This window comes from Sceloporus occidentalis, unplaced genomic scaffold (assembly GCF_023333645.1).
Source record: "Sceloporus occidentalis isolate IW3139 unplaced genomic scaffold, rSceOcc1.0.p SCAF_91, whole genome shotgun sequence".
NCBI classification, from domain to species: domain Eukaryota; kingdom Metazoa; phylum Chordata; class Lepidosauria; order Squamata; family Phrynosomatidae; genus Sceloporus; species Sceloporus occidentalis.
Genome location: NW_028317071.1, coordinates 4,090,976 through 4,104,107, shown reverse-complemented (window position 1 = coordinate 4,104,107; position 13,132 = coordinate 4,090,976). Strand labels below are relative to the sequence as shown.

The window sequence follows — 13,132 nt, the reverse complement described above, 5'->3', positions numbered from 1 at the left end:
ATAAATAAATAAATAAAGGCTAATTAATATTAGACATTATTTGATGCCAGGGTCCATAAGAAATAATAATGAGGGAAAGAGCCCACCTTCCTTCAGATATTCATTAATTGTCGCAATTAGAGCAGAAGTTTCCCTCAGTATAAATATCTATGAGCTGCCTTGGGTCCTTTTCTTGGAGAAAGGTGGCCTACAGATTAAATAATTAATATTATTATTGTTTTTGTTGTTAATTATTGGCTCATGGTGAACTCTGTGGGGCTGACTCCTCCCTCAGGGGTCTATTAATGCTGAATAATTAGCAGTGGCCTCTCATAAACTCATTAATGGACCCTGGCATAGTGCCACTCTATTCTGCTTTGGTCAGGCCTCACCTGGAATAATATTGTGTCCAGTTCTGAGCAAACAGTCCAAAAAGGAGATTGCGAAAGTGGAGCCATGTGTCCAAAGGAGGGCAACTAAAATGGTGAAGGGCCTGGAAACCATGAAGTCTTAAGGGGAGAGACTTAAGGAGCTGGGGATGTTTAGCCTGGAGAAGAGAAGGTTAAGAGGAGATATGAGAGCCCTGTTTAAATACTTGAAGGGAAGCCATATTGAGGGGGGAGCAAGCTTGTTTTCTGTTGCTCCAGAGAACAGGACCCAATGGAGCAATGGATGCAAGCTCCAGGGAAAGAGATACCAGCTCAACATTAGGAAGAACTTCCTGAGAGTAAGGGCTGTTTGTCAGAGGAACACACTTCTTCCTCGGAGATTGTGGTGGAGTCTCCTTCCTTGGAGTGCTTTAAACAGAGGCTGGATGGCCATCTGTCAATGGGGATGCTTTGACGGAGAGTTCCTGCATGGCAGAAGAAGGGGGTTGGACTGGATCAGGGCCCTTGTGGTCTCTTCCAACGCTACGATTCTATGACTCTAATGAAGGGCTGATGACTGGATTATTATTAATAATGTCCAAAAAAAAGGAGGGCAGGAGCTCTCCCCCCCTTCCTTCGGATATTCGTTAATTGGCTAATTGTCATAATTAGAGCAAATATTTGTGAGTCCCCTTGGTTCCCTTTCCTGGGCATATAGATTAAATAGATAGACAATAAAGAGGGTCAGGGGGGTCCGAATACTAATCAAATAGCTAATTAATAGGTCCCAGGTCTCCCATTGCGGGTGGGGACAGAGCTAGGGCCCTTAATTAACCTTTGGCTAATTAGTATAGACAAGCCTGTCAATGCAAAGCTCTCCCCAGACCATTCCTTTTATTAATTTTGGACTATATCCATTTTTTTTAAGGACCAGCGTGGCATAGTGGTTTGAGCATTGGGTTTGAATCTCGGCCTGGCTATGGAACCCCACTTGGGCAAGATATACTCTCTCAGCCTCAGAGGATGGCAATGGCAAACCCCATCTGAGGAAATGTGCCAAGAAAACCCCATGGCAGGTTGGCCTTAGGGTTGCCATAAGTGGGAAACAACTTGAAGGCACACGATAACATACAATACCAATTTTTCCATACACACTCCAAGTAGACCCATTGAAATAAATAGAACTTGTGTTCCAGGTGTGACAAGCAAGTCCCATCATTTAGTTCAGCAGGTCTAACTCTGGCTGAGAATAAAATGAGATTGAGCCCCATTAGGTGACCCTTGGGCGAATCACACTCTCTCAGCCTCAAGGGAAGGCCATGGCCAACCTCCTCCGAACAAAACTTGCCAAGAAAACCCCATGATAGCTTCAACAACAACAACAACAACCCAAATAAAAAGATTTAAAACATTAATAGGAAAGAGCAGGAAAGGGAATCAGTTAATGAATCATTAATGAGAATAGCAAAGAGGAGGGTGGGGCATTAATTATCAATAACAAGAAGGAGGGGAGACAGAATTTGATTCAATTCAAATGGGTTTAAATTTTAATTAATCTTAAGTGGCTTTGCCAATGGCGGTGTGGATTTACGCACATGCCAAGCAGCCTGCAGTTAGGACTCGGGTTACAAAGAGCCTCTCAGTAAACGTATAGATATAAACACTTTGCTAAATTTCACATAAATCGAGGCACCTGTCCAGACAACGTCATTTTGCTCCTTGCCGTCTCCATCCAAACCTGGCAGCGGATGGCCTGGGCCTTCTAGCGGGTTAACTCGTTTCTTAATTACAGAGAATAACAAAAGCAACTTAATTGGGTATTTATTTATCAGATTAGTGTTGTAAGTTGTGATTAGTCACAAGCAGCATGGGTTAATTTCTTAATTATAGAGAGCGGTAGCTCTGTGTATGTTGTGTATTCTTCATGCAGGCATGGCTTGATAGAAAGGGTTAGTTGCGGGGAGCATTTATGTTTAAAAAGCAATTTCTGATAAACACCTTGAATGAGAACATGAACAGAAGGAAATGTAGCAAATTTCATATACAGTGCTATATAAATAAAGCATAATAAATAATAATAATAGCAGTTATTGTATTTATATGTATATACAGTGGACCTGTGATATCTGCTGGGGTAGGGTTCCAAGACCCCCTTGGATACCAAAATTTGTGGATGCTCAAGTCCCATTAAATACAATGGCACATCAAAATGGTGTCCCTTATATAAAATGGCAAAAATCAAGGCTTGCTTTTGGAATAGATAGATAGATAGATAGATAGATAGATAGATAGATAGATATTTTCAAGCCGTGGATCCTTGAATCTGTAGATAAAGAATCTGTGGATATGGAGGGCCAACTATATATTTATTTAGAGGCCCTTTATAAGCCATGCTATTGAGGATGCAGCTGTGCTGGGCAGGACACGTTTCTAGGATGAAGGACCATCGCCTCCCAAAAATAGTATTCTACGGTGAACTCGCCATGGGTGAGCGTAAGAGGGGCGCCCCAAAGAAGAGATACAAGGACTCCCTGAAACAACATCTCAGGCTTGGCCAAATTGATAACCAACAATGGTCCTCCCTGGCTTCGCATCGGGAGGCATGGAGACGCACTATCCATGACGCTGCAGCCTTCTTCGAAAGCTCACGCCGAACGAGCCTCAAAGAGAAACGACAACGCAGAAATAACTGCAACCTGGAAACATCACCCAAAGAGACTTTCCGCTGTGCTTTCTGCAACCGGACCTGTTTATCCCAAATTGGCCTTTTTAGTCACCAACGCGCTTGTACAAAGCGCGGAATGAATCCTTCCTGAATCTTCATTCGCGAAGCAAAGCCAGAGGAATGTGTTCATACTGGGAAAACAAGGAGCGCTGAGTTACTAAAATGTATTAATTACATGGAACAAAGTACTAAGCATTCATAATCAATGAGAAGGGTTGTGAGAGGCAGTGGGGTGTAATGGGTCCAATGACCGTGGGCCTATCTTTCTCTCTTCCTCTCATCCCCAGCCTACCTCATAGGGTTGTTGTGAGGACAAGGTAGGCAGGAGGAGGGCCACATGGGTCAATCTGAGCTCTTTGGAGGGCAGGTGAAGTATAAGCACCTTCCATGAAGATGTAACTTGTGCCCCTAGATTCTTCAATTTTCACTCCAGGCCTCTAGTATGTGATCATACTTGAAATATGTGGAAATGCTGCCTATTCAAACATCACATTCTCTTTATTCTTTTCCTTGCTGTCTGTTTTGGACTGAATGGTCCTTGGGAACAGGGACCTGTTTTTGCCTATGACGTCCTGCATGTAGAGGATACAGAAATACCAGAATCTTATGTTAGCACCTTAAAGGCAGACTGGTTTTATTGGGTAAGATAATCTTTCATGGCCTATTGCCCATTTCAACAGCTGCCTGGAGTGTTGGCCCAGTTGCCAGATCTTTGGATGAAGGCGGGAGGGGGGATTTGGTGGAACTGAAATGCAAAAGGTACATTTCATCATCACTGTTTGTACATTCCTGCCCTCTGACCATCCGAGGAAATGGGCTGCAATTTGCAAAAGCTTCTGCCAAATAAAATTTGGTGCCCTTAAAGGGGCAACTAGATTCTTCTATGTCTTTTTACACTTGTCTGATATAGTTATTCAGATTAATGATGTTGTTATTTTCTGCTCTTGTTCCTCCAGTCAGTTCAAGGGAGGCAAGAACCGTCCAATTAAAAAGATTGTATGTACAGCGCTGTGTACATTTACAGCGTTTTATAAATAAAGGTTAATAATAATAATAATAATAATAAGTGGAGTCCCAAAGGAGTTGCCTTCTACTGGTTGTCTGGCCACTGGTTCATCCAGCTCCAACAGTTGACATATGGGCATGCCACTTGAGGTAAGACATGGGTCTGTCTTGTTTTGGATGGGGCACAAGGCACTATTAACTCATGTGTTCACTCGTTGTCACTCTCTCACACACATCTCATTGCACTTCTCCAGACACGAAAGAGGGCCAAGGCTGTCATTCCTCTCCCTCTCTGCCCCAAAAACTGCACTGGGACAGGAGGCAGTCCCTGTGCTCAAGCATTAGGGGTCCTTTCTATGAAATATAGGGTAGAATATTGTTGTTCTAATAATTTGAAGACTCCTGGTTTAACCAGTGCACCCTCTATTGACGAATAAGGCACCGATGCCACACCGTCCTTGTTCTCATAATTGCCGAGGCCAACTTGTCCCTGCTGGCAAGCCTTCCAAGAAGTCTTTCCTGACTACCGTGTCATAGCATGAATGATGAAGGTGACTCTGGGAGCTCAAAGGCTGCCACAGGATCTAAAGACAAGATCTGGCAGCTCCTAGCAGTCTTCAGATACAATAAGATTTTTTTTTAAGATTTCTGTTAAACGTTTGTTACAAACTTTTGTTTGTATTATCTGTTTTTTAGCAGTATCTTGTTATAATAATAATAATAATAATAATTTTTATTTCTATACCACTTTTCCAAAAGATCAAAGCGGTGTACAGAAAATTTAAAAACAATTACAACACATTTATTTATTTATTTAGGTATTTACATCCCGCCCTTCAGCCCTAATGGCTCTCAGGGCGGTTTACAATTAATATTTTTAATCAGACAGTTCCCTGCCCTCAGGCTTACAATCTAAAAGACACGAAACAAAAGAAGAAGGGAATGATGGAGGGAAAGGGGATAAATGTCCCATGTTGGGAGAAAGATAGAATAAAAACACAACAGATACCTTAGCTAAGGTACACTCCTTTCTGTTTGTTATTTGGCTCCCTATCTGTCTTTTTCTGTGCAGTGTGGGTTTAAACACCACTGGTTACTGCCATTTTTGACCTTCCACTTTGCTCGTCAGCCCCACATGTGGTTGAATAGACTGGGTTGTTGCAACTTGCAGCGTCTCACATTTTGCCCAAACTGTTACTATCTCAGTCCTTTTTTATCCACTTCATCAAAGGCAAATCCCTCTCCCTATCTGCCCAATCCAAACACCACCATCCTTTGTAGTTTCTGTTGCTCACAGATATAAAAATAAGTAACATCAGTCCCTATCTGGTGGGCAGCTCAAACCCAAACCTCATACCCTTGAAGGTGGGTTCAGGACAGGGTTGATTTATGATACCCTTGTATCATGAGAAACTACTAACCTGCCAGTGTTCATATACCTCAATACCTGAGTTGCAGACTTGTGTCACCAGCTTCATAACTCCAGGTGGAGTTATGAATATACACCCTGTCCCACCGCCACCTTGATTGAATGAGCAAAGGGTAAAGAATGAGGGCTCCAAGGTTCTGCAAAAAAGCCTTTCCCTGCTCGAGAGGCTGAGAGCAGGAGCCAGCTTTAGCTCCATGGAAGGCAGAAGCTTGTCCAGGAAACTGCATTCCTGGACCTTTCTTCCTCCCACTGTTCCACCATTCATGACTGTGGGTTCCCACCTAAAAATGCAGCAGCATCTGTGGCAGAGTCAGTCTCTGGGGGGCAAACCTGTACAACATCAGACCTCAGGCAGAGATGCCCAAGGGAGCCATATCTCTGCACCCCTCAAAAGCAAAGCAAGGAGTTTGTTGAGTCTGGGGTCAGAAGGAAAAATCCCACCTGGACCTCCATTTAAACCTCCTACGTGAGCCTCACTTGCAGTTCAGGTGGAGGACTTGGCAAGTTTTGGAAAGATGGGGTCTCAACCCACCTTGCGGCAGATTGCAAGAGCTTCTGTGCCCACATTCACAAATAAGGGATTTCCAGTCTTGCCTTCTGGGACTTTTAGTGGCCTACAAACAAACCATGTAAAGCAGCCACCTCATCCTGAAGAGGGAAGGGGGCGAGGGGAGTGTCCAGCTGGATGGAAGAGCATTTCCAAAAGCACCTGGGGCCCCAGGGAAGAAAAAAGAGGGCTGGGAGAGAGAAGGTGCCAGGCAGGGCCTGCTGCTTAATGTTGCCCTGGCCCTTCCAAACACGAACAAGGGATCATCACCTCAGCTTTGGGAAGATCCTAATGAAGAGGATCATGCTGATGAAAATGAAACAGACAACAATTAGCATCAGCCAGAGGAGCCAGTTGACAGATTTCTTGGCATGCTGCTCCAAGTGGTCAGATTCATCCTTCAGCTTCTCAAAGTTCTGGTCAGCCAGCTTGAGAGAGTGAGACAAAGTCTGCAACAAAGAGAGATCCAGGTGGGTGTCAGTTGCACCACAGCTCTTTATTCCAGCACTGGGAGAGGGCTTTTCTCAGATTACAACTCCCAGAATCCCCTTCTAGCCAGCATGACCAGGGCCCTGAACTCTGATCTTGCCACGGGTCACACACAGGAAGCTGCTTTCTTCATAGCAGCCAACTGGGACAAAATTATTCTGACACATGGGCTGCAACGGCTCCTCCAGGTTTGCAGGCCAGTCTCCTTCCCAGCCCTGTTTGGAGAAACTGGGGCCTCTCTGCAGCTACAGCCCAGTTCCAGGTTATTTGAAAGACCATATTCTCCCTTAAAAACCTGCCTTTGTGATATACAGGGGGGAACCTCCTTTCTGTCCCATCACTCTCACAAGCACACCTGATGGGAACATGGGAAGAGATAGGGCCTTTTCAGTGACTATTCCCGGTCTCTGGATCTCCATTCCCTGAGAGATGGGATTCACACCCTCCCTACTCTCTTTCCACAAACAGCTAAAGACTGCTCTGTTTTGACAAGACTTTTGAAGTGCAACAGGCCTTGTACCACATCCTGGATTTTTGATTTTGTTTTGCTGTTCTGCTTTTTAATGGTTTACAGTTTCACCTAGTTTTACAGTGGGGCATTGCTATCTGTTCGTTCCAGGGCACCCGTGGATACCAAAATCTGTGAATATTCAAGTCCCATTAAATATCATAGGCGGGATATAGACCACCCCTTTGGGGCGGCCTGCACCCGCCCCTTTCCCCGACGGATCGGGGCCTGATCTGCCACAGCGGCAGCCCCAGAGGCCCCAATCCGCCACTTTCCCTTGCCTCAGGGAAGCGGCAAAATGCCGCTTCCCCACGGCCTGGAAAGGGGTGTCCTTGGGGTTCCATGTCCCAAGGACACCCCAACAATGGCGGGGAAAGAGAGAAAGGGGCCGCTCGGCCCCTTTCCCTTTTGTGTCAGTGACACAAATGGCGAAAGGAGCTCCAAAACGGAGCTCCTTCCGGCATCACTGAAAGGGCGCCACAAGCACCCTGCAGCGATACACGTGCATCACACCCGCGCCGCTTTATTTGCAGACGGCGCAGCCGAGACATCGTTATGGCAGCACCCATGTAGACAGGGCACCGCCATTACAACACCGCAGTTACGTGCTAGAGTTGAGGGGCGTCTGTACAGGACACCCAGAGGCAACCCTAGCACGTATCCAGGCCCGTGCTTTGCGCCGGTCTGGATAATGCCATAGCAAAGCAAAATGATGTCCCTTATATAAAATAGCAAAACAAAGGTTTGCTTTTTGAAATGTATACTTTCAACATATTTTCAAGCTGTGGGTGGTTGAATCTGTGGAAAAAGAATCTGTGGATTTGGAGGGCCAACTGTAATATATTTTTTGATAATTTAATCACTTTTTAACTTTTGTATTTTGTAAATTTCTAAGGTGCAGTACAGGCCGCCGAAAAACGGCAGCCTGCCGGCGCCTGTTTTTCCTCCAGAGGGAAGCCATAGCCGCCAAACCATGCAGCTTCCTTCTGGCGGAAAAAGAACCCCAAAAAGAGGGTTCTTTTAAAGTCGCAGGGGCAGCATAACGAGTGCACCACTATACAACCTGCAGACGCCATTATTACGCCGCCGCCACGTACTAGGGTTGCGGGGCATGCAGTTGCTCCACCCCCACCAGACCGCCAGGCGGTCTGGACCACACCTAACAATCCTTTTTAAATCTTCTGTAAGCTATCATAAGTCGTGACCTGCGGAAAATCAGTATATAAATAACAGTACAGCCCTAAAGAGCAGTGAGAGTGGACTGGAAGCACTCACAAACCTGCTAATGTGTCCCCTGCACCACACTGCCCGGGTTCCCCTGCCCGGGGCACCATTCACATGGCACAATTATTGCACTCTGATCCCATGCTAATCCCATGGCTGCATCTTATGGACTCCTCCGACTTCAACTGCACAGAGGCAGCAAAGGACCTCTGGCAGGAAACAATGTCCATTGGGACATTGTTGTAATAGAGTTCATTATATTGTTAGTTTCTCCTCAGCTATTGTTTTTGGGAAACTACAAATCCCAGGAGTCTATAGGATGACGGAGGCAGGCAATTCCAGTGTTAACTATGGAGGGTGATAGCAGCCTAGTAGAGACTGAAATGAGCATGTCGGGGGGCAGGCAGGACCCATGCTGACCTGGTTGTCTTGCTTGATGACGTTCTGTGCCACCAGCGTGTTGTTCTTGAGGTTGCGTGCCAAGTGCAGCATCTCCTCCGCTAGTTTCTCCTGGATGCTGTGGTGGTGCTGCAGGACTGCATCCAGCTCAGCCGCCGACTGCTTCTCGTCTGGGATGGGGGCTCTGCAGCGAAAGAGGGAGAGGGGGTTCTCTGAACAGCATGGTACCCACTGACAATAAGCCCTCAGTAAAACCCTCAGCATCTCTGGGGAGACAGGGACCCACCCTTATCTGAAACAGAGGCCCCCAAACCCTGTCGCCTCTGTACGGCTCCAAAGCTTCAGGTGAAAATCCCCCCATGCCTCCTGGCACTTACGTGCGTTTCCTTAGGCTTGTCTCTTCCAAACCTGGGGAGGAAAAAAGGAAAAAGTCTGTACTGTAATGAGCTTCTACAGACAGCCAGAAAAAAAGCCTGAAGAGCGATACAAAGGAGATGGAACTCCTTGGCATACAGCCTTGGCTCAGAAAGGCAGCCCTGGCAGAATCATGACAGAGAGAAGAAAGCAAGCTGGGCTTCTGGGGCAAGAGACCCATTGCCTCCACAGGCATCTGCCCAATATCTGCTGATGGGAAAAGAAAAGTTTGACCAACAATTCGTAGGCTCAGCTGGCTGAGTGACTGGCCGGAAAGAAGGAAGACAGACAGACTGGCAGCTCAGAGTATTGTGGAATCTCCTTCTCCTCCTTTGGAGGTTTTTAAACTGAAGTTGGATGGTCATCATCTGTCACAGGGAATGCTTTGATTGTATGACAGAATGGCTTTGGACTGGGTGGCTTTTGGAGGATCCCTTCCAACTCTCCGATTCTAGGATTCAGGAAAAGGCAGCAGCTTCAGACAGAAGGAGCCTTCTGGGAGGCATCCCAGGTGCGAAACTAGTGAGAAGTGACCTCTAAGCACTTACCAGAGACACTAGAAGAGTCCTGATATGCGGCAGAAAAAAAAAGAAGGGAGAGAGAGTGTTCAATAGTAAAATGGCTGGGTTGGGGGAAGACCCTGCATTTTAGCTTTTATTTCTCTACAAGGCAGAGAAACACCACATGCCCTGCCACTTCTACACACCTTTAAGCTCCTGTGTGGGAAGAGTAGGAGAAAGGCAAGGAAGGAGGAACCAAGTAAAGGGGTGTAAAATAAAGCCTGCTGTGGAGAATGAGAGTGATTTCCTGAAGCTGAAGTGTGTGTGTCAGAGGTGTGTATGTTGGGGGGGGGGGAGGGAGGATCGGCATAGACCAGATCCCAACATGTGGTTCTCCATTTGATTTGAACTTCAGATCCCAGAAGCTCCAGCCCATTTGGCCTATATCCAGGAATTATGAAAGCTGAAGTCCAAAACCTGTGTAGCACCAAAGGCTGGGAATCACTGACAGACTTCTCCACACTGCGGAATTCACTGCCACCTGATGCAGCAACATCTACCAACTGCAATGGCTTTCAAAAAGTCCTGGACAAATTCAGGCAAGAGGCTAGCGCTAGCAGTGACCACTCTACCTTCCCACACAGAGGCAGGCCCACAAGGGAGAGGGTGCCATCACATTCACATCATTCTTGTGGGCTTCCCACTAGGGCCTCTTGTGGGAACAGGATGCTGGAGCTGCTGAGCCTCTGGGGCTCTTCAAATGGCTCAGCCTTACAGATTGAATGGCTACGTGGCCCATTTTGGCCCAGCCCAACTCAGCTGGTCACTTCCGCTTTGCCTTCATAGGGGAAGGAAGAACACAGATGTAGAGAGAGATAAAGAGCTGGGGTAAGGAAGACATCACTGGAAGGGTATGGGCCAAGTGATGCCCAGAGGCAAAAGTTAACTGAGGGGCCCGTCTGGAGAGGAAGTGTAGTGGCAGCAGCCGCTTTGGCCAGGGAGACATACTGTACCAAACAGCTCGCTCCTCATCTCGCCCGTGTAGTGGGCCTTGGTCTGCAGGTGCACTGTCTTGGTGGCTGGAATCCGTTCCTTGGCAGTGGTGGGGTTCCGCCCGGGGGCCAGGAACTGGTTCGCCAAGGCCTTTTCAGAGGACGAAGACTGGGGGGCAGAGAGAGAGAGAGAAAAAAAAAACTATTTGGCGTCTGGCTCTGTATACTGGAGACTGGGGCCCCTCTGCTCTAGGAATCCCATAGCAGAAGAAAAGACCCTGAAGGGCCCAAAGGGAGGAAAGGGACATTCAGAAGGGACTTACCAGCTTCTCTGCTTCCAGCAGACCCTTCAAGAAGTTTACCTTACGGGAATATTCATTCAGCACTTCTGGAGCAGGTTTGCTGGAAAGGAATGACAAACCAGGGACAGGTCACCATAGAGAAGAAGCCGAGCGTATACCCAGCATGTCCCCCATTCCTTTCCCCATCCTCATGAAGTGGAAAGAGACAAGACACTCAGTGAGGAAGGGAAGACTGGAGAGCAGGAGACCAAGTGACTCCCTATAAGTGCTGGCAGTGCATTAGACAAGGCAACCTGAGGCATAGTGTTTCAGAGGGCTAGGATGGAGCCGGGACCTCCTTACATGATTACTAGCAGCATAAAGTGGAAAGGAAGAAGAGAGCCACAGATGCTACTTTGAGCTCAATTAAGAGATACGAAGAAATAAATGCCAAACTACCCTGCATGCTCTCCACTCAGTGTTTTTTTGTGCACTGGGGAAGAAGGCTGTACTGCCACCTTGATCTGCACTATTACCTTCACCTCATCTCTGCACCCTGGCCTTTGCAGATGCAAAAGAACTTATCTCCAGGAACCAACTGCAATGCATTTGGACACAGAGACAGTTGAGGCAATGACTGGAAACTCTTAACTGGAGCCATGGGAGCTTTTTTGCCACCAGCTAGTCTTCAGAAGGCTTCAGCCAGCCCTCCTAGGAACAGCTCAGGGCCACTCAAGCAAGTACAAAAGCCTTTCTGGGCCACCATCTCCTCTCTTGTCCAGGAATTCTTCACAGGGTCTGTTTTGCACAGAGCTTGGAAACTGTTTGGGGGAACTGTGTTTCCCAGAATCCAGTGCCCATACTGGCTGAGGGATTCTGAGAGCTGCAGTCCAAAAGAAGGTCTTTCCCCAGCTCTGGTTTTGAGCACAAGCCAAAATGGATCCAAGAGCAAAAGGCTTACCTTGAGTGGTTCTTCAAAGCAAGGAGCATTTCCTCCAGAGCAGCAACATACTAAAGAGAAAAACAAAGGCACAGTTTGAATTCATGTCAGCACAGGTCTCCACAACTGCACAGCCAAGGCCTGACTTTAAGCAATACTTCAGGACCCAAAGGTCTTCCAACAGCTTTGCTCTGCCCTCAGTGAAGACCAAACTAGGCATTCTGAAACTAGCAACATTGGGTGGCACAATTTCAGCAAGCCCTGCTCCCAAAAGGCACGAAGGAATGCCAACCTCAACTGGCATTCCAGAAGTCTAGTTGCTTGATGTCTGCAGGAAGAAAAGAAAAGGAGAGGCACAAAAAAGATGGACTCGACTGCAGCATCCCTCTCTTGCTTCTGGAGGGATGCCATCAGCTGCCTCCTCACCAGCCAGAAGCTGCCAGGAGGAATCCTTCTGCCTCCAGAGGAAGCGTGGTGCCAGGCACCAGGGCCCCAGGCCAAGCACCAGATGAGAAATGCTATGATAGGGAGCAAAGAGGGGGGCAATGCCATGCCCATGCTGCAGAGGAGGGGGCGAGGGTGGGTTATCGGCTAAGAAGCCCCTTTGCAAAGCCTGGGATCCCTCTTCCTTCCTAGAAGCATCCCCAAGAAGCAGGAGACTGGTGGAGCAAGAGTTCCCAAGTGGATAATGGCAGCCGACAGGCATCCCCTCCCCAAAAACAGGTGGCGTCTTGCTGTTTTTAAGCCACTGAGCTTGTGGCCATGGTAACACTGGCTCTGTGGTACCAATTCCTGTTATGAGAGACACACAAACCCTAGGTGCAAATCCTGCTGAATTATATCAGGACTTGTGAAGTCGAAGGCCTTCATGGCTGGCCGCCATAGGCGTTTTTCCCCAACCATTTAACTTGTTGTCTGGCTCAAGGCTCCGGGCCCCACAACAAACTCCAACTCCCAGAATTCCATAGCCTTGAGCCAGAGAAAGAGTTAAAGCGGTGTCAAACCGGGTTATTTCTCCAGCGTGGCTACAACCTAAGCCTAAGAGAGCCAACCTGGGGGGACTGTGCGCATGCGCCACCCACCCGGCTCCCGTTCCCATAGCAACCCTCGCTCTCTCCAGACCTTCTCCAGCCGCCACTCGTCCGGCTTCCGCCTCTCCGCCGCCAGCGCCTCGCAGCGGCTCAGGAGCCGGACCAGCTTCAGCTCCGCGCGGGGAGGAACCGGCGCCGGAGACACCGTTACGGAAGCCATAGCCAGCTCTTGGCCCAACCGGAAGCGAGGCACGAGCACTTCCGGTTAAGCAAGACCCTCTCTATGGTCCAAGAGGGTGGG

The 13,132-nt window shown here is 47.8% G+C and overlaps 1 protein-coding gene across 4 annotated transcripts; it reads right to left on the bottom strand.

Annotated features, from left to right (window-relative positions):
* Positions 1 to 1,884: 1,884 nt before the first annotated feature.
* LOC149284582 (vesicle transport protein USE1-like) lies at positions 1,885 to 13,079 on the bottom strand. 4 transcript variants are annotated; one of them, XM_089496545.1, is made up of 9 exons: positions 12,923 to 13,079; positions 11,822 to 11,871; positions 10,903 to 10,981; positions 10,596 to 10,748; positions 9,636 to 9,654; positions 9,051 to 9,081; positions 8,695 to 8,857; positions 6,324 to 6,502; positions 1,885 to 3,203 (listed from the first exon to the last, which is right to left on the bottom strand). In XM_089496545.1, the coding sequence occupies exons 1-9, from the start codon at positions 13,049 to 13,051 to the stop codon at positions 3,098 to 3,100; spliced, it is 909 nt and encodes a 302-aa protein (XP_089352671.1). In that variant the 5' UTR covers positions 13,052 to 13,079; the 3' UTR covers positions 1,885 to 3,097. The 4 variants fall into 4 exon arrangements, with proteins under 4 accessions (XP_089352671.1, XP_089352672.1, XP_089352673.1 ...); XM_089496546.1 differs by lacking the exon at positions 9,636 to 9,654 and having other exon boundaries at positions 10,601 to 10,748; XM_089496547.1 differs by lacking the exon at positions 1,885 to 3,203 and having other exon boundaries at positions 4,849 to 6,502.
* Between the last annotated feature and the right edge of the window lie 53 nt (positions 13,080 to 13,132).

What these genes read in the sequence shown, in the direction of transcription:
- LOC149284582 (XM_089496545.1), bottom strand. Translation starts at nt 13,051, where the DNA reads ATGGCTTCCGTAACGGTGTCTCCGGCGCCGGTTCCTCCCCGCGCGGAG. An exon ending in TGCTGGAAGCAGAGAAGCTG is followed by an intron (nt 10,749 to 10,902) that starts GTAAGTCCCTTC and finishes TCTGCCCCCCAG; the next exon opens with TCTTCGTCCTCTGAAAAGGC. An exon ending in AGGATCTTCCCAAAGCTGAG is followed by an intron (nt 3,204 to 6,323) that starts GTGATGATCCCT and finishes TTGTTTTCCCAG; the next exon opens with TATGAACACATTCCTCTGGC.